We start from the raw sequence: 21,435 nt of genomic DNA, 5'->3' as shown, positions 1-21,435 counted from the left end.
GAACTCAAGAAGGCCATATCCGGAATGAAAAACGGCAAAGCTCCGGGAATTGACGGTATCCCATCAGAAATGTACATTTCTTGCTGGGACATATTTGGACCCTTATTACTAAATATGATCTTATACTCAGTCAAAGAGGGAAGCTTCATTGAACACCAAAATACTGCACTCATTTCAGTTCTTCACAAAAAAGACAAAGACCCCACTGAGTGCGGTAGTTACCGTCCTTTAAGCCTCCTCGGAACCGATGTCAAACTGTACTCTAAGATATTAGCCATCAGATTGCAAAAGCATATGACGTCTTTAGTTCATCCGGACCAAACAGGCTTCATAAAAGGTCGCCTGATCAATGATAACATAAGGCGAATACTGCACGTACTAGATACAGACAAAGAGGACATCACACCTAAGGCGATACTATCCCTGGATGCTATGAAAGCATTTGACAGGTTGGAATGGTCGTTTCTATGGGCAGTATTGGAAAGGATGGGGTTAGGAAAAGGTTTCATTGATATGATTAAAGTACTATACAAGGACCCATCGGCCAGGATTACAACAGGCACATTCATCTCCGATATCTTTCCGGTATCACGCTCAGCCAGACAAGGTTGCCCTCTTAGTCCCGGACTATTCGATCTATCATTAGAACCTTTAGCACAATTTATAAGACAATCCCAACACATAGAACCAATAGTAATCAAGGGCACACATCATAAAATTAGTTTATATGCGGACGACGTAATATTGTTCATGCAAAACCCCAACAACACATTGCCGCTTATACTCAAGTTGATAGAGAACTTTGGTGATTTATCAGGATTTAAAATAAATTGGCCTAAGTCGGCTTTTCTTCCTCTTAACACCAGTGCAAAAAAAGAGACAACCCTCCCAGGTGCGATACCCATGGTCAAACATTTCAGATGCTTGGGTGTGGAAATATTTCCCACCATAAGACAAACGGTGAAGCACAATTACACAAAAATACAGAACAAAATCAAAGACGACCTGGACAGGTGGGCAAAACTTAAAAACTCAGTACAGGCAAGGGTATCAATAGTTAAGATGGATGTATTACCAAGAATCAATTTCTTCAGCTCAATGCTTCCGTTACCTCCTCCAGAGGGCTACTGGAAAAGATTACAAACCTCCACATACAAATTTATTTGGAATAACAAACCACCTCGCATAAAAAGATCCACCGCACAGAGAAATAAAGCAGACGGTGGCATGGCAGTCCCAGATTTTTTACAATATTTTAATGCCTTCACATTAAGACCATTGAAGAAGATATGGTTTGACCCCGAGGCTTTGGTATCTTGGAGAAAATTAGAAGAAAACATAGTAGCCCCACAGAGATTGAAAGACATAGCATACACTAAACTTTCAATCAAGCATTGTGAGCGAGAATTTGGCCCAATAATTACCCATGCAATCAGGACATGGCGGGAAACACAAAGGAAATTTCCTAACCCTCAAGTATGGCATAATCACACTCCCATATTCAATAACAATGCTCTCTTAATGGGAAAACGACCTATAAGATTCCCTATATGGGAAGAGAGAGGCATACACTCATTAGGGGATATTTTTAATAACAAGGGCCTCTGTAGTTATGTCGAAATATGCATAAAGTTTAACCTCACCGAGTCCACATGGCTTTTTTACATACAGTTACGACTTTGTATGAGATCTCACGGTGTTCCATTACACATACCAATTGAACACCACAGATACCACACATTTTTCTATGAAAGAGATACATTGGGAGGTTTTGTATCAGGTTTTTATTATCAATTACTAACGTCCTCGTATGAAACCCTTCAACTAGACAATGTCTGGAGGAGGGATATACCAGACCTGGAAAATGACTTTGATTGGCAAGGAGCCTGGGCAAATGTCCGACTTACATCAAGGAACCCGGATCATCAACAAATCAATCTGAACTATATTCACAGGACATACTTGACTCCTATAAGGCTGTGCAAAATGGGGCTTATACAAGACTCCAAATGCTCCCAATGTACAAATGGGGACGAAGGAACATTTATGCACATGTATTGGGACTGCCCACCAGTTAAGGCATTCTGGAAAGATGTGTCCCAACAATTATCAATACTCGTATTTTGGAATATACCTGTACACCCCGCGGTATTGCTATTGAATGATGTTTTTGAGTTTGCAGTGAATCCACAACTAAAAAGATTGGTTTTATCGGGTATCACAGTAGCTAAAAAACTGATCGCATCACGTTGGTTTCAACCGGAAAAAATGTGCCGGAAAGTGTGGTTTCTTACATACCTCGATGTGATATATCAAGAAATATCTACAGCAAGAATTCTGGGGCTCAATGAATCCAAAATGTCAATGTGGTTAGAAGTGGTGGAGAGAATAAAAGCTAGCCTATAATGGTAGTGTCTGGTTAGGAGTGAGGGATAATGGAGGTACTATCCAAGAGGGGGTCCGGGAGGGGGGGGTTTGAGCTGGAACATATGTGTGTAGGGTTTTAGAAAATAGGTATTAGGGGTATATTATATACTAACATTTATATAATTGTAACTTCGCTGGATATACACTGTATACGGTTAAAATGTTATTATTGACTATTTTTGTTTTATCCTGTTTCTGTACTTGCATATATTTTAACCACCTTTACTGAAAGTTTCATTATACATTGTGTGTTGAGTACTGACTTTTAATAAGTTTTGTTTTGCAATAATAAAAAAAAAAATAAAAATTTATTATACTTTTTTTTATTTCTTTTTTGTCAGGCCATTGTTTCTAGTTGTGGCGGCGGCGCGGCGCGATAGTTAGATAACCTAGGTGGGTGGGGAACAACCAGGATTGGGTGGAGAACTATCTGACTCTCTCTTCCTCACGCGGATCACACACACACAATGGAGCCGTGCTGCCACTTGTGATTGGTGGAGGCGGGACCAGGCGATACAAATACAATTGATTGACAGCGGAGGCGGCGAATGGAATGGCAGATGGCACTCAGATGGAGAATAACAGCCAGGCAATGCGCTAGGTAGTGAGGGACTCGGAAGAGATACAGTAGAGCGAAAGTCAATTAACGTTGATGTCAAGATGGACAGTGGAAGAAAGAGAAAGGGTGGAGGAGAGAGGGATAAAACAAAGAAAAAGAAAGGCCCTTGGAGATTCTGCTAAATCCGGCAACATTTATCAAATGTTTTCTTGCACCAAGGTCAAGGAACCAGCAGGTTAGTCAGTGATAAAAATAAACATGTGGATGTTAGCTAGCTAACGTTACCATGCAATGCATCATCTCCCCTGTCAAAAGCCCAATGTTAAATCTGCCAAGAAACAAATAAATAATTTAACCCTTGTGTCTGAAAACTAAAGTGTTATACTCTTACCATATTAGGGGACTAAATTGAAAAACGCCATAAAAAGATTATATGTTGAAATAATTTCCCACTTTCTTTTCCATAAATCTTTTATTCAACTTCAGATTAAAAATGAAATACTCCCACTTTTCTGAAAGGAGTTGTTAAATCTGACATTACAAAAAACAATATGTGGTGGTTATGATTGGGGCTGAAGTTGAATAAACAATTTATGAAAGAGAAAGTCAAAATAATTCCAAGATAATTCAACGATTACACACCTTTGCCACATATATTGGCTACAAACATAATCACTGCAAAGTTATCAAAAAAAATAAGAATCTGATCAGACACAAGGGTTAAGTTGTTGTTCCCTTTCTAATTTCCTCAAAAACATCTAGTCTAGTTAATGTGATCAATATTATTTGACAATTGATGCTTTTTGTTGGAAATTTCAGTCAGTGAGCTCATACTTTGAGCTCATTTTATAGTTAAAATGATTGAGACAACGCAATCTTCTGTCTTTGTTGTGCATGTATGCGTGTGCTCACCACACGCAATACATGTGTCACTATTCTGGCAGTGGCTACTGTTATTATAGTATTGTAATGAAAGGTCTGTTATTTAATGTTTGTGTAAAGGGCTATTTTAACTGTTGATGGGTAGTGCATCAGTAAAGTGAATATGGTATTGTGCTCTTGCTCTGTTTGAATATTGGAGAGAGTGGTTAACTGTATTATAATAGTAAATAGAAAAATATGTTGTGCTCTTGCTTTTTTCTTTTTGAAGGTGGAGAGAGTAGCATTGCTAGTGCCACAACAGTTTTATTTGAGGTTCATAACAGTACATTGTACTAAGCAATTGTTGGCTCATTAGTTTGTGATTCGCATGCACTAAAATTCACCAGAATGCAGGAAATGAAGTCTTTGTAACAAAAAAAAATCCTGGTGGGGGACCCCCAGACCCCCCGCTTAAAAAGTGGCCTGATTGGGGCTATATTTCGCTGTATATCTCCCGGTATGAATTATTTCCCCAGTCCGGCCCTGTAGATAGGAATACATTTGGAAAGTATGGTGTGTGTAGGTGCTAGGGAAATTGACATTTCATCTCTTGCGTGTAAGAATTTTTTTTTTTGGGAAAACGCCCTCAAAGTTCTGTATTGTAATTGTGATCTATGGACACAATCAGACTAAATGAAGTAAATTTTTTTTGAATGAACACTACACAACAACAACCACCAAACGCACATAGCACACACATCCACACGCACACACTCACTTTAAACAAACACACTGTAGCACCCACTCCACACACTTTATAGCACACACCCACTTTAAACAAACACACTGTAGCACCCACTCCCCACACTTTATATTTATTGATGAAGGATTGCACTAGAACTCGTACACCTTACTGTAAATTGTACCTAAAATTGTACCTCATCCCATTTCTGCTTTGCACTAGATAGTACTGTACATTAGTACACTGCATAGTATTGTATATTATATGGTAACTCAGAACATTGTACATATGTCTATACCGAACACTGTGACCTCATTTTTCTTCTTCTAAATTACATGCTATATTATGTTATTTGATACTATCTTGTCTAGCACAGTCTCTGGAGCGTAACAGTAAGAAGCATTTTGTATGAAAGTATTCTGTACTTCTGTATGACAACTATTAAAGAACTTGAACTTGAACTTGAAAATAAACAACTAATTGTGTGTTTTCGATATTTTATTGCCACTAGTTTGAAATAAGACATGTTAAGGAAGCTAAATATAACAAAATATCAATATCGTCAAAAATAAAAGAAGCAAAAAGGCGATTTTGGGAGTACTGTCTCGCCTTAAAAACACATTATTGATGTTGATTGATTAGAGGACATGTATTGTCCTCTAATGGGAATGCAGGGTCCTCTGAGGAAATGGTTATGGATTAAGATGGCTAATAGTGTTATAGTCTTATTCCAATTAGTACAACTTCCATCAAATCTCATTCCAAGGTTTTCTGAAAAGTTGGCAGCCTTGCTTTACTTGTACTTACTGTACTTAAATGTACTTACAGCATTTGCGCAATCAAGTACAGTACACATCTTGATCCTTTGATTCCTTATTCCAGATTCACATAAACCTTTGTTACTCGTTTCTTTCTCTTACAGGAATCTGCTGGACAGAGACACGTTCTCCAAGTCTGACCCACGTAAGTGCCTTCACATTAGGGCTGAGCCCAAACGTTCGAATGTTCGAACCTTTGTTCGTTACGTTGGCATTCAAATTCTAAATCAACATTCGAATTCTTTTATTATTTTTATAATTCTTTTAAAATATTTTTTTCTATTCATTCTGTTTAAACCAATGGGGTTTTTCTTCACAGTTGCAGATAAAGATTAGGCTACACTAATATTATAGTATTAAAACTGATGAGTTATATTCATTAACACATTGACTGCCAACAACGAGATTAGTCGTGCTAACTCGCCATTCGTTGAGTGCCAATGACCAGTTTTCTCGTCTTTTAATCGTTATTTCTTTTATTAGCGATATCCATAAATTTTTCATCCATCCAGCCTGACGTTATCATTGTGAATGGGTCTGAGCTCGAAAAGGGCAAATACCTCCGCCTATCGTCTCCCGGATGGTAATGCACATCATTGGATTGGATTGGGTGGGCATGTGCCTCAGAAAAAAAGCCGAGACAGAAACATCCTGGTGGCCCCCCCCCAGCCACAGTAGCTCCACTGCCATATTTGGGGGGGTGGGAGTCTCACTGCAAAGTCTTATCAGCAGCTCTCTGGTTCGTCCTTGGTGAGTCGTCCGGAGTTTGTTTTGACTGGCTGGCAACATTCCTTCCAGCCACGTCGATTTAAATTTGATTTTGAGTAGAGTGAATTATAACTATTGATTTGAGTGGAGTGAGTTTTAACAACCTCCCATTGACTTTAGTGCTGGCACTCTAGCCCATATATGGTCAAAAGGGCATGGCACTCAATGTGTTAAAGAAAGTTGATTTAGTAGGGTCTGGGGCTGGACAGTTTATTTAATAAATAAAAAAAACGAATTTGATCACATTAATCACTTTATTCAAATTGAGGATTTTGTTTGAGGATATTAAAAAAAATTATAATTTGAAAAAAAAAAAAATTATTATTAAAAACGAAGGTTCGAACGTCCGTTCGAAAAACCCTGACGAAGTTCAAATCCCAAAAACAGGCTTCGGGGACAGCCCTACTTCACATTCTAACAGCCTTTTTTACCCTGCTAAACTGAGCGACACGTATGCTCTTTCTGGGAGAATCCAAGCGTAGAGACTGCAGAGACGCATTGTCCAAGTCTGACCCGCGCCACATTCTAATAGCCCTTTACCGCTCTAATGAAACACAGATTGCTCTTTCAAAGAGAATTCAGGTGTGAAGATCGCAAGGCACCTTTCCCAGTATAAAACATGTAATATACTGTATATATATATGGTGCAAACATTGACACCCTTATTACTTTCTCTTTCGCTGAACTTAACTGTGATTCAGTTTACCCGGCTATTTCAAAGTGTTCCTTCAATAGCCGCATATGATTTGCACAGTAATGTGCAGAAAGTACCTTAATGCATGCAGCGCATATATAAACGGCAGCCCTCTGAATGTAAATTGGTATCTTTTGGTGCCACGGAGGCAGCCTGGGTCCCTGCGGCCGTTAAGGCGTTCTCTACGTCTCTACGACACCTCCTGAGGGACGGGGAAAAGAGGAGACATTTGACATGATAGGGACGGCAGTTGGGTGGCCCCCGTTTGTTTAGGATGAGTGAATAGGGGGAAATATCACACTCACTCCTGTTCCGTATTCCCACCAAAGACAAACCTCGGGCGATACAAGCACGGTTGCTCACTCTTACCTCAGTGCCATTTGAAGACGTCTAGATCAAATTATAAATCATGAGAATCTCACTGTACATAAATTGCATTATGATTGCACAATGTTGAGTCGTCCTCCCCAAGGGCCTTCAATCTTAATGAAAGACAACAGTTTTTTCTCGCCCCGCAGAGGTAGTACCTTGATTTCACACTGTGCAGTATCATCAAGCTTGACACTGTACATTTACATTTACATTTAGTCATTTAGCTGACGCTTTTATCCAAAGCGACTTACAAGTTCTGTACGACAAGTCATCAGGAAGGGCACAACTCTATCAGCTGAGTAACAATGTTCATCAAAGTGTTGAGTGCTACAGTGTAGGTTCGTTTATTAGGACAAATACACGACAGTAAGGTTAGTTAGGGTTAGATTTAAATTATTATTATATATTTTTTTAATTTAATTTCAGATAATGGTTGAAGAAGTGCGTCTTTAGTCGACGGCGAAAGATTGGACAGGGTTTCGGCTGTCCTAACTGGGGTGGGTAGTTCATTCCACCATTGTGGGGCAAGGACTGAGAATAGGCGACTTGATTGATTGATTGAAAACTTTATTAACAGATTGCAGAATGGGTACAATACAGTACAGCTCAATACACACAATTAAGGGGATGCAGACCAGAACATTTACAACAAGCGGTGCAGGGGGAAGGCTAAGAGAATTATTAAGGACTCGAGCCACCCGAACAACTGCCTCTTTGAACTGCTGCGGTCAGGCAAGCGATACCGGAGTCTCAAGGCGAGCACAGAAAGACTCAGAAGAAGCTTCTATCCCCAGGCCATCAGGCTGCTTAACGAACAATGAACACTACACAACAACAACCATCAAACGCACATAGCACACACATCCACACGCACACACTCACTTTAAACAAACTGTATTATGCTACAGTATGTTGGGGGGCCGAGGCAGGCTAATTAACGATGCATATGGGGAGAGAAGAGTGAAAAACAAACATCATTGGGGCAAATTGGGCCTCTTGATTGTGTCTGTTTTGTGATGGTGCTACTATCTCTCTCTCTCTCTCTCTCTCTCTCTCTCTCTCTCTCTCTCTCTCTCTCTCTCTCTCTCTCTCTCTCTGACTTTCTCTCCACAGTGGTTGTGCTGTACACCCAGGGAGTGGAGACCAAACAGTGGCGAGAGGTAAGAGAGACCCTCTACTCCAGTGGTTCCCAAACTGTGGTGCGCGAGCGCCCTCTAGGTGGTGCGTGACATGAAAAGGCTAATGGTGGTAAATTACATTTTTTTTTTATTATTATTTTTTTTTTACAATAAAATGTCATACAAATCTTAGTCAAACCTTTAGTATTATGGATATTAAACATGCTGGCAGAGTACATGCATCCATGTTGTCGTGAGCATTTTAATTAAATAAAGAAATTCCCTATCCATAGTCGCCGTGGGAAGAGATAAAATAAAAAATGTAATCTGTGCACGGAGACCAGCAACAATTTTTTCTAACAGAAACCCATTGGGGGGTGCATCAGCTAGGTCGCGAGGTGACAGGGGGTGCACGGCCAAAAAAGTTTGGGAACCGCTGCTCTACTCTAAGTCAAAACACCTCTCTCTCCCTCCCTAACCTCCCTCCCTCCCCACCTCCCTCCCTCTCAAGGTAAATGCTGTGACTGCCAGTCACCCTGCTAATATTGATTGACCCCCCCCCCCTGCATATTCATGTATTGGTCGTGGCCGCGTTAGCTGTGACTGATTGGCCATTTAAGATGACAGCTACACGTATCAATAGCAATTAGCATCAGAGTCAGAATCCCACCGGCTGCCAGAAGCTTCTCCTCACAGTGCCATGCTGCTGGATCTTAATTAGAAACGCCGCTCAAAGGAAGTGCTGTAGCAGGAGGCAAGATCGGTAGTGTTGAATGACGGCGTGTATACGCAGTCCAGGTACAGTACAACGTCTGCCTCTTCATTTGGACATTCCGAGTAGACTGTTTCACCATTTTTGGATAGTAATTCTATACTTGTTTTCTGAGGGAACAACGACCTACCCCATTCTCAGTGAAGTCATAAAACTCATGCGGACTGTATTAAATGTCACAGTGACTGACCTATAGCAACTGAAAATTAAATTGAAGTGGCGTACCCACTTTTCTAACCGCACTAGTATAACTAGTATACCACTACACCACTGAGACACCGCTAGTCAGAGGAGGGCACCAGCTCCTATACTGGTAGTACTGTTTGTCTCCAAAATCTCCAGTGGGTCCCAAAATGGGGTCTGTGTGGGTCACTTGAAGGGGTTTATTATAAAGGCCAAATACCAGTCCTTTAAGAGTGTATAGTATTGCTTTATTCTCACTTTCCCAAAGCCTAAGATCAGATGCCCCCAAAATGTGAATCTGTGAAAAAGTATATATACTGTATTACTGGGTAGTGCTATCTCACTGAGCCAGAAAATGGTGCTTCCGATCTTAATGGGTCAATTCAGCAGTGGTGGACTTGTCGAGAGAAAACAGTGGCATTTAAAAATCTCAACAGTTTAGCTCAGTTTCTCCTCAGAGCATACACAAGCAGAATATAATTGAGTGTTTACCCCCCCTCATAATTAAGTATCCAAATAGAAATAGTCTTTATTAAAAGGTTTAGCACTGCAACCTGCAGTAGAAACAATATGAACTAAAGATGGGATGGTTGTAGTGCCAAAGCCGAAATTACCCACAACTATCACTGCTACGAAAAACACATACAAAAAAACACAGTTTTCTTCATTTTGTAATTGATTCTTGAGGAGCCTACTGAATAAGGGATGGGGCAGACTCTGCTCTTTTGTACGTCATTATGCATACATGTCAGAAATGTACACTTACAAATCACACAATCAAACAATTGAAAAGTTGATCTCCCTGTCCACCCACTGTTATCAATTATCTGTATTGTAAATAACAGTCCTCTTCTTTCTCTGTCACTGTTTGGGAACATCCATCCCTTTTGCTCTGACAGAAAAAGCGAGTGGAGAATAAAGCCAACTTGTCAACGCACTCTGGTTATTTCCCAGATCTGGTCCATCCCCTTTTTAAAATATCCCTAAAATCACGAATGAATGACAATAGAGACACTAATAACACTGCAGGGTCATTGAACATTGCAATAGGCAGAACAGTTGAATAACTTTCTCGTTTCTGATTCAGACAAGACAGCTTTTACATTTTTTTGTATTATCTCCCCCCCCCTTCTTTTTCCATTTTTCTCCCATCCCAATGTTAGTCGTTATGCCAATTCCCACTCCCCTTCCTGGTCGTTGCGCACTCTACCCCCTACCGTCGGTCTGGGAGGGCGGAGACTATCACATGCTTCCTCCGACACATGTGTAGCCAGCCCACCGCTTCTTTTCACCTGGCAGCGCGGACTCTCACTGGGAGAGTGTAACGTGTGGAAGGTCACACTACCTCTCCCAGATCCTTCCCTTGCTGTGCAGGTGCGCCGACCGAACTGTAGGAGTCGCTGTTTACAACGACCAGGACCCACCCACGCCGGCTTCCCACCCGCTAACACTGCCAATTGTGTTAGTATGGACGGTCGGCCAAGCCCGAGGCACCACAGCTAGATTAGATCCCACTGGCTCTGTGGTGGTAGACAGACGCTTAGTCCGCTGCGCTACCCGGCCGCCCAGACAAGACAGGTTTTAAATGGATTCAGATTCAGATTCAGATTACTTTATTCACCATATTGCAGTACAAATGGAACGTGATTTGATGTTTACAGTGCATGCTTTTTTTCACATTAAGAACAATAGAACAGTAAATAAATAATTATAAGTAAAGTGCAAGACAGGACAGAACAGTGAGACAACAATATACTGTAAAAAGTGCAGTGGTGGTGGTGGGGGACATGGAAACAGTGCAGCATAGTTCAAGTCCAGAGGTCCAGCCCTAGCAGCTCGCCATAGAGGGGGGGAGCAGGGGGACACCTGACTCGTTTACCAGGCGAGCTGCTGAGGGGAAGAAGCTGAGTCTATGGCGGGACTTTAATGTCTTGGGCAGCCGTAGCCGCCTGCCGTGGGGGAGCATGGTGAAGAGGTTGTGACCCGGGTGGGCGGGGTCTGCCATGATCTTCCTCGCCCTCCTCAAGGCCCTGGAGGAATGTAGGGACTCGAGGGAGGGAAGGGGGCAGCCGATCACCCTCTCCGCTGATCGTATCACCCGCTGTAGCTTGGCCTTGTCCCTGACCGTGGCTGCAGGGAACCAGGTGATGATGGAGAGGGTGAGGATGGACTGGATGATGGCAGTGTAGAACTGGACCATCATAGTCCTCGGCAGCCTGAACTTCCTCAGCTGACGTAGGAAGAACATCCTCTTCCGGGCATTTTTATTGAGAGCGATGGTGTTCAGCTCCCATTTCAGGTCCCGGGAGAGTGTCATGCCGAGGAAGAATGATCGGGTGGGGGGGGCTGCCTTCCGCCTGAAGTCCACTACCATCTCCACTGTTTTCTGGGCGTTGAGGTCCAGGTTGTTGCAGCTGCACCGGCTCAGCAGCCTCTCGATCTCCCTCCTGTAGGCGGACTCGTCCCCCCTGGATATGAGACCCACCAGGGTGGTGTCGTCCGCAAACTTCAGGAGTTTGACCGAGGGGTGCAGAGTGACACAGCTGTTGGTGTACAGCAGGGGTGTCAAACTCATTTTCACAGAGGGCCACATCAGCATTATGGTTGCCCTCAAAGGGCCAAAGACCGTATAAATGTTAATGTAATGTAAAATAAATGTAGCTACTCATTTACATATAGTTAAACATGTTGTTTCTGTATTTATTACTTATTCAAGTTATACATATTGCATATGCATTTGCATAGATGTAAAAATATATGTTAGCTTATGTTATTTTAACAAATAATTTTAGTTGATCAGAACCCCATATTACTCCATTAATCAATGATCAAACCATTCAAGTAAATAACAAAGAAGAAGATCATCAAATACAAGCTATGACATTAAGTTTGTTCAAAACCTTTTTGTCACAGTCAAGAGGGGCAGAACTAACAACTGAGCTGCAAAGAACACGTGGGACAGATGTAGCAGATGTTACAAAAACAAATGGCTGCACACAACCTTGCAGAGGCCATACACCCAACTAATGGAAGATAGTTTAATTAACTTTAATTAACAGATTGCAGAATGGGTACAGTACAGCTCAATACTGTTATGGTTTGTAACCGACCCCAATCGCACAACACAAGACAGGTATGAGAGTAAGCCAAGAACTGGGCATTTATTGAAAACACACAGAAACGGCACTGTCCCTTTAAGGGAGAACACAAATTACTGGATAAACAGAAAGGGAAAAGGCACAGTGCCTTTAAGAGGCGAGCTGGCTAAGGGGAAGGCTAAGGGAAGGCTAACGGAAAACAGGGCCGGGGCAAGGGAGGAAGGGAGGACTAGGAGGACTGGACAGGGAGGACTAGGAGGACTAGAGAGGGGAGACAGGGACAGAGGCCCGCGGAGGCGGGCTGGGGACAGGGAGGACTAGGAGGACTAGAGTGGGGAAAACAGGGACAGAGGCCCGCGGAGGCGGGCTGGGGAGAGGGAGGACTGGAGGGACTAGACAGGGAGGACTAGGAGGACTAGAGAAAAACAGGGTAAGGCCTTGGAACAGGGCGAGGGCTGGAGCTGCATACTGGGACAGAGAAAAACAGGGTAAGGCCTTGGAACACAAGCATTAATGAATGTTGCTGCTCTGCAGCATCTCCCGGGATGGTTCGTCTGAGGAAGCAGACGGTGGACGTCAGAACCGCTCTGCAGATCTCTCTCGGCAGATCTCCGAGGGTGGTAAACGGGGCCGAGAGGGAGAGAGGGAGCGGGTTAGCTCAGAGTTCAGTTGGGAAACAGAGCAGGTGACAGGAGAGGTGACTTGTCCCAAAAACAGAGTAATCCAAGTGACAGAATCTTCGGTGTATATACACACTGTGAGTGAAGTCCCAAAATACAAATCCAAGTGAATAATATCTTCGGTGAGTATACACACAGTGAGCGATGTTAAGGCCAAAGATTATCCCAATGAACTATCCAAAAAGCTGACGCTGGGTGAGTGACAGTCTGACAAAAAGCAGGATATCTTCAGTGTCATTAAACGAATAGGATCAAAGACAGTCATAAAAACTCACCCAGGCGCTGTGTGTAAAGAGAGAAGGATCAAAACGGGGCGAGCGCGTCGCCACGGGAAACGGGTTGTCCAAGCGGAGGTCTGAGTGGTGCGCGACTGCTTGGAGTACGCGCCGGTACGGAGGGCGCATCTGGCGCGGAGGTCTGAGTGGTGCGCGACTGCTTGGAGTGCGCGCCGGTACGGAGGGCGCATCTGGCGCGGAGGTCTGAGGGGTGCGCGTCTGCTTGGAGTACGCGCCGGTACGGAGGACGCATCTGGAGTGCGTCTGAATGCGCGTCTGGGGTGAAGAGCGCGTCTGCGCGGAAGAGCGCGTCTGCGCGGAAGAGTGCGTCTGCGCGGAAGAGCGCGCCGGCTCGGAGAGACGCATCCTCCCGTAGAGTATTAGGAAGCGATGCGCGTCTGGAGTGAAGAGCGCGTCTGCTGCGCGGAGGTCTGGATGCGCGTCTGGGCGTCTGCTGCGCGGAGGTCTGGATGCGCGTCAGGACGTCTGCTGCGCGGAGGTCTGAAGTGGAACACTGGGATACCTCCCGTGGAAGTTTAGAGAGCGCAGTCCAGTGTCTCCCTCAGGCAACGGCGACAGGAGGCGAAGGCTGGAGCGCATCTCACGCCGGAGATGAAAACAGCATAGACAGACAGAGGACCTCCCGAAGGAGTCTTGGTGATAGAGAATATGATACGGAATGATACGGCACGACCCGACAAGGGACAGAGGGGAAGAGCGAGGTACTTAAAGCCCACAGGGGAACTAATTAGAATAAACATCAGGTGCGTGAAGGTAATTGATACTTGAAACTAAAAGTGTGTGTTCGGCACCAGACCAATCAAACACATAATGACAGGTAGTCCAAGGGTGTGGCTGCTGAAGAGAAAACGAGAGTAACGAACGCGAGGGTGGGGGCTAGTGAGGTGAGGAGAATGCAATTGATTAACAGTAGGCTTAAAGGAACAGAGCGAGTAGGTGAGCAACAGGCTTAAAGGAACAGAGCGAGTAGGTGAGCAGCGGACAAAACCTCACAAATACACACAATTGTTAAGGGTATGCAGACCAGAGAAAGACTTTCGACTTGTTTACATCAGGGTCCACCATTTTCAATTCGTAATGAAATTGCTATTATGTGTCCGCATGAACACACAACTGTAACTGTACTCAAAAATAACAAAATAATGGTTGTCTCAGTTCACAACTATATTGGTCAAGTTTTGGGTGGGACTTGTTTGCGTCCCTACAGCATCTTATTCAATTGAGCGAGATGCTCGGTTATGTCACACAGCCAGTTTGCATCTGACAGTTCAGACAATATTTCTTCAACCCTTTGTTACCTATTCTGCCTGGATCTTTTTTGTATTTTGGGCTGTAAAATTGTCAAAGAATGTCTGAGGAGTAAGTGCTTTTGGCTTTTTTCCTTTGTTACTTCATCAATACCTCAGATGTTCAACATACATGTATGTGTAAGAATGTGTAATAACTAAGGCTGTCAAAGTTAAAGCTTTATTAACGCATTAACCCACAATTATTTTAACGCCGCTATTTTTCAACCCAAGATTAATGTAACTTTTTTTTTTTTTTGTTTTTGTTTTTTACCGGAGCTCTTGGGGGGCCACATCAAATGACGTGGCGGGCCACATTTGGCCCGCGGGCCATGAGTTTGACACCTATGGTGTACAGGGAGAATAGTAGTGGGGACAGAACGCAGCCCTGTGGGGAGCCAGTGCTGATGGACTTGGGATCGGAGTTTTAATTTTTAATTTATTTTGATTATCTTTTTTCCCCCTCCTTCTTTTTCCGATTTTTCTTCCATCCCATCGTTAGTCGTTATGCCAATTCCCAACCCCCTTCCTGGTTGTTACGCACTTTCCCCTACTGTTGCTTTCCTCTGACGCATGTGCAGCCAGCCGGCAGCCAGCCTGGCCGCGCAGATTCTCACCGGGAGTGTGTAACGTGTGGAAGGTCGCACTACCTCTCTCCAGATCCTACCCTTGCTGAGCAGGCGCCCCGACCGAACTGTAGGGGTCGCTGTCCACAACGCCCAGGACCCACCCACGGCTCCCCTCCCCCTAACTCAGCCAAACGAGTTAGTATAGCGATCAGCCCGAGCCAAGGCAATGCTGACTCTCCGGGAGTCGAGACCCCAGCCTCTTGCATTGGTGACGAGCACAATCTCCACTAAGCCACCTGAACGCCCTGGGATCGGAGATGTTAATTCCCAACTTCGCCCGCTGTGACCTGTTTGTCAGGAAGTCCGTAATCCACCTGCAGGTAGAGTCCGGCACCTGCAGCAGGGACATCTGGTGCTCCAGGATGTGCGGGAGGATGGTGTTGAAGGCCGAGCTGAAGTCCACCAACAGAATCCTGGTGTAGGTCCCTGCAGTGTCCAGGTGTTTCAGGACATAATGCAGAGCCATGTTCACAGCATCGTCCGTGGAACGGTTGGCTCTGTATGCAAACTGCAGGGGGTCCAGAAGAGGGTCTGTGGTAGACTTCAGGTGGGCCAGGACAAGGCACTCAAAGACCTTCATGACCACAGACGTCAGGGCGACTGGTCTGTAGTCGTTAAGGCCTGTGACCTTGGCCTTCTTGGGGACGGGGATGATGGTCGAGGCCTTAAAACATGCTGGGACCCGACACAGCTCCAGTGAGGTGTTAAAAATGTTAGTGAACACTGGGGACAGCTGGTCAGCGCAGTGCTTCAAGGTGGCAGGTGAAATAGAGTCAGGACCGGCTGCCTTCCGGGGGTTTTGACTCTTGAACAGGCGGTTCACCTCTCTTTCTGTGACAGAGAGGAGGCGGGGGGGGGAGGGGTGGCGGCAGAGGGGAAGGGGAAGGGGGTGGGTGGGTGGGGGGAGGGGTCGTGGTAGGGGAGACAGGGTTACCACTGGGGACCGGGGGGGATGATTGTGGTCTGGGGGTGTGAGGAAAGGGGGCCGGGGGTTCCTTGTCAAACCTGCAGTAGAATTCATTTAGCTCATTAGCCAGGAGAAGGTTGTCAGACGTCTGTGGGGATTTAGGCTCGTAGTTGGTGATGGTTTTTAGACCTTTCCAGACTGAGGAGGAGTTTCCCTCGGAGAACTGCGAGGGAAACTCCTCCTCAGTCTGACAGCTTTTTGTCTCACTCTGGAAATTTGGCGTGTTCCTTTAACCCTTTCACTGCCACACGACAGAAGGTTAACCCTTTACTATCACACTACTGTCGGTAGTGTGATAGTAAAGGGTTAACCTTCTGTCATGTGGCAGTGAAAGGGTTAACCTGCTGTTGTGTGGCAGTGAAAGGGTGAACCTTCTGTGTATTGTCACAGTGAAAGGGTTAACCGTTTGGTAGTGCAGAAGTGAAAGGGTTAAGAGACTTTTAAAATGTGCATTTCAAAAGAGATATGGGGCTGTGCATTTGGTTGGGGAGCAGATAGCTGGTTCCCAGTTATATACTGCTATGCTTTGCTAGCTTATCACAGCTTAGTATTTTCATTTTACTTAATCAGAAGCATTTTATATTACCCCACACTTACCCCAAAGTTGTTGAAACAGTCCAACTTCTCAAAATGTCAGTGTCTGTTCACTGGGCACTGACAGGGGGCAGAACGCTTTGTGAGCAGGGCAGGGTCAAGCTGTGCAGAATTGATAAAGCTAAGCGTCTTGGCCCATCTCTCACACATTATGAGTTTTTGTCCTCCCTGGACTTGATACGGTCGGAGAACTTCTCACTGTGCCAGAGACACTGTAATCCAATTACTCTTTCCGTGGGAGAAAACCCTCCCATCGGCGGCCGGTCTTTCACATTCCTCCATCAGAGCGTCTTTTAAAAAATGATTTCTTTCAAACAAATGCAATTAGAATGAAGAATGAAGAGACAGCTAAATGATGTTTTGATTGCAGTGGGTTGCCTTGGTTCCACTTGAGACCTGTTCCCCCACCATGTCTAATTGTTGTCGCTACTTGCTGTTTAATGCATAAAGCTGTAGCTGGTACCATGGTGGTGCAGTGGTTAACACTGTTGCCTCACAGCAAGAAGGTCCTGGGTTTGAATCCTGCTTGGGGACCAGGTTGTCGGATTGCCAGGTACCCAGGTGGGGTATCTCCCGGGCCTTTTTGTGTGGAGTTTGCATGTTTTTCCCATGGTCTCAAGGGTTTCCCCTCCAGAAAAAGAGATAAACCCAATGGAAAAACATGCAGAACAGATCGCTAACACTGTCGGACAGGAGCACTTCGATTAGTCCCTGGGTGTGACCCACGCCGCAGTTCATGTCTGCTCCTGGCTGCCATTGGGGGGAAGGACAACGGGATGGGTCAAGTGCAGAGAGGAATTTAATCAGCGACCCGAAATGCACATGTGTTCCTATGTGTGTCGGCCCATCTCTCATGTGTGTGTTCGCTGCATGAGAATGTAGCAATGTGTGCTACATATAAAGACTTCTTCTTGTTATTTTTTTTTTTACTTAAGTTTTTATTTTCATTTTTTTCAACAACATACATAGACAATACATTTCAGCATACAAAACTATAAAGACTTATCAACAAGAAATAAAAATAAAACAGATAGACAAAAATGAGAAAAGAAAAAGTGTGGCATGGGTCCTTCGGTCCATTCTATATTTAACTTTGACAGCCTTAGTTATTACACATTCTTACACATACATGTATGTTGAACATCTGAGGTATTGATGAAGTAACAAAGGAAAAAAGCCAAAAGCACTTACTCCTCAGACATTCTTTGACAATTTTACAGCCCAAAATACAAAAAAGATCCAGGCAGAATAGGTAACAAAGGGTTGAAGAAATATTGTCTGAACTGTCAGATGCAAACTGGCTGTGTGACATAACCGAGCATCTCGCTCAATTGAATAAGAAGCTGTAGGGACGCAAACAAGTCCCACCCAAAACTTGACCAATATAGTTGTGAACTGAGACAACCATTATTTTGTTATTTTTGAGTACAGTTACAGTTGTGTGTTCATGCGGACACATAATAGCAATTTCATTACGAATTGAAAATGGTGGACCCTGATGTAAACAAGTCAAAAGTCTTTCTCTGGTCTGCATACCCTTAACAATTGTGTGTATTGAGCTGTACTGTACCCATTCTGCAATCTGTTAATTAAAGTTAATTAAACTATCTTCCATTAGTTGGATGTATGGCCTCTGCAAGGTTGTGTGCAGCCATTTGTTTTTGTAACATCTGCTACATCTGTCCCACGTGTTCTTTGCAGCTCAGTTGTTAGTTCTGCCCCTCTTGACTGTGACAAAAAGGTTTTGAACAAACTTAATGTCATAGCTTGTATTTGATGATCTTCTTCTTTGTTATTTACTTGAATGGTTTGATCATTGATTAATGGAGTAATATGGGGTTCTGATCAACTAAAATTATTTGTTAAAATAACATAAGCTAACATATATTTTTACATCTATGCAAATGCATATGCAATATGTATAACTTGAATAAGTAATAAATACAGAAACAACATGTTTAACTATATGTAAATGAGTATCTACATTTATTTTACATTACATTAACATTTATACGGTCCATAATGCTGATGTGGCCCTCTGTGAAAATGAGTTTGACACCCCTGCTCTAGTCGGAATCTTTCTTTCAATTTTTGTAGAGTCTGCATCTCCCCTCCTTCTATCATTGTACATATTGCTGTTATCCCCCCCCCCGTTCCCATCTTTTCAACCCATGGTCTTCTATCCCTGGTTTGAATTTGTTGTCATGTGTTATCCATCTCAGTATCTTGGATTCTTTTTCTAGCTTGTATTTCTTTACTATTGTGTTCCATATGTTTATAATGAATTTGGTAATTGGGTCTAGTATGATCATGTGTGTATGATCACTGCCACCAGTCTAAGCCTATGGAGATGTTTACCTTCTTTGCAGGGCTATAACTTTTTAAATTGTATTGCTAAATTGACATTACTATGGCCCATTCAACATCGATTATCTATCGTTCAGGATGTAGGAACGTTGTACTTTTTCATTCATAGATTCATACGAAAATACTGTCTAGAATATAAATATGTTTTTATCGTTTTCTGCAGTAATTCCTAGAACGCTAGTTATAGGCCTAAACGCATAATATAGATTATCGATTGCAGTTTATTCGTGATACACGCTATATTAAAAAATCCAACTGAATACGTTCCTAAACGTTATGACTCATTATGCGCGGATGAACGGGGGGGGGGGGTCGTTTATAAGTCCGTGATCGTCAGTAAATGCTTTATGTAGTATGGGTTGATTTATTGATCAGTTGGTTTGTAAACAAAGAAATGTACAATCGCCTTGAAAATGACGTCAGCGTCCTCTTACCGTTCGCCGACGAGACTGGATGAAAAAGATCCCACTTATTTGACGGCGATCGACTCGATCCATTTCCGGTTTGTATAATAATAATAAACGCCCAAATCATGTCGATTATTGAGTTATGGCAGCGATCCATGCACGCCAGTGTGTGTCTGTAGTCCCGCAACATTATGTGAGTGCCGGACGCATTTCCCAGACGCACCGAGATCACGTGAGATCCATTTCCGGTTGTAACTCGCCGATCATCCACCAGACGGCAGTATTGAAGCGTTGCAGAGAGATGTGCAGGCTCCCACTGCATCAGACCAGGCTCCGTGAGGGAATTATGAATAACATGGCGAAAAAATGAAATATGATCTCAATAACGTCATACGCCGTGGAATGGCAGAATTAGCATGAACTTGAATCACGTTGTACGACGTTTATGGCGCAGGATGTGTTAATGAATCCGGTCTGGTCTTCATCTATAATATCTGTCATAAATGTCTCAAATCTTTTGGATATTATTGATGTATACATCTTGTAATCTACATTAAGTATGGACACAGGTCTGAAACTGCTACATAGTTCTCTATCTTTCCCTTCTTTTGGAATTGTAGTAACTCATACCGAACTCATACCGAACCGTGACCCCAATACCGAGGTACGTACCGAACCGTGGCTTCTGTGTACCGTTACACCCCTACCACACACACATCTATGGATCGGGCCAAATCTCCCCTTTCCAATGGCAGAGTTCAATCTGGATTTAGTATCACCAGGTGTGCAGAAAAAAACGTGAATGAAATCTACTGTAAGTACAGTTACTTGTTTATTATGTCAATTTCTCCGTAATTTTTCATCAGATACATTTTTGCTAAATGTTCACAGAAAGGTAGAGAAACGAACTGCGTTCTAATTTATGCCAATAATGTTCAGGTTTGTGGGAGATAATCCTGAAAATTAAGATCAATAAAAAAGTTTATCCACAAGTCAGATGATTGACAGGAGCTGGCTTGAGCTGGGTAGTGTCGTTTTTCAAAATTCCAAAGCCCATCGAAAGCTTTGGGTCTCCTCTCATATGACTACAAACAAAATGGTGGCGCGTATTTCCTATCGTCAATAATCATCTGTTTCTGACTAGATTTCTTAATTTTTTTATTTTTTTACTTTTATTTATAGCATTTTCAGCTTTTTCTGGTCACGCAGGACCGATAGAGGGAGAACGGGGAGGAGAGGTAGGGAAGACATGCTGCAAATGGTCACCGGGACTGGGAAACAAACCCGGGACAACCGCTTCGCGACTCAGCGCGCTATGTGGTGTGCTACTGGAGCGCCCCTTCTGACTCGATTTATAAAACTCATATTTCACTAATAACACTTTAACCCTTTATCTGCCGGAGATTATTCTCATCTTAATCCCTTCACTGCCAGTACTGTAAGTCTATGGAGATGTTCCCCTTTTTTGCAGGGCTATAACTTTTTAAATTGTATTGCTAAATTGACATTACTATGGCCCATTCAACATCGATTATCTATCGTTTAGGATGTAGCAACGTTCTACTTTTCATTCACACATTCATACTAAAATACGGTCTAAAGTATAAATATGTTTTTATCGTTTTCTGCAGCATTCCATAGAACGTGAGTTATAGCCATAAATACATATATTAGATCATCAAATGTAGTTTGATACTGATTGACGTCAGATAAAAAATTTCAATTGTACAAGGTCCTAAACGTCATGACCGACGTTAAATGAATCATGTAGGGTGATATATTGATCATAGCAGTTTG

At 43.3% G+C, this 21,435-nt stretch overlaps 1 protein-coding gene across 1 annotated transcript in view; it reads left to right on the top strand.

The window, feature by feature from the left end:
* cpne5a (copine Va) overlaps positions 1-21,435 on the top strand; it is a gene marked incomplete at its 5' end in the record, with an annotated part of 227,661 nt that overhangs the window by 69,874 nt on the left and 136,352 nt on the right. Inside the window, 2 exons of the mRNA XM_084333074.1 lie at positions 5,512-5,552; positions 8,355-8,401. Of these exons, the coding sequence (XP_084189200.1) occupies positions 5,512-5,552; positions 8,355-8,401 (88 nt within the window). The remainder of the gene's footprint in view (positions 1-5,511; positions 5,553-8,354; positions 8,402-21,435) is intronic.

Source organism: Notolepis coatsorum (genome assembly GCF_963971535.1).
Source record: "Notolepis coatsorum genome assembly, chromosome: 17".
Taxonomy (NCBI): Eukaryota; Metazoa; Chordata; class Actinopteri; order Aulopiformes; family Paralepididae; genus Notolepis; species Notolepis coatsorum.
This window is presented reverse-complemented; position numbering and strand designations above follow the sequence as displayed.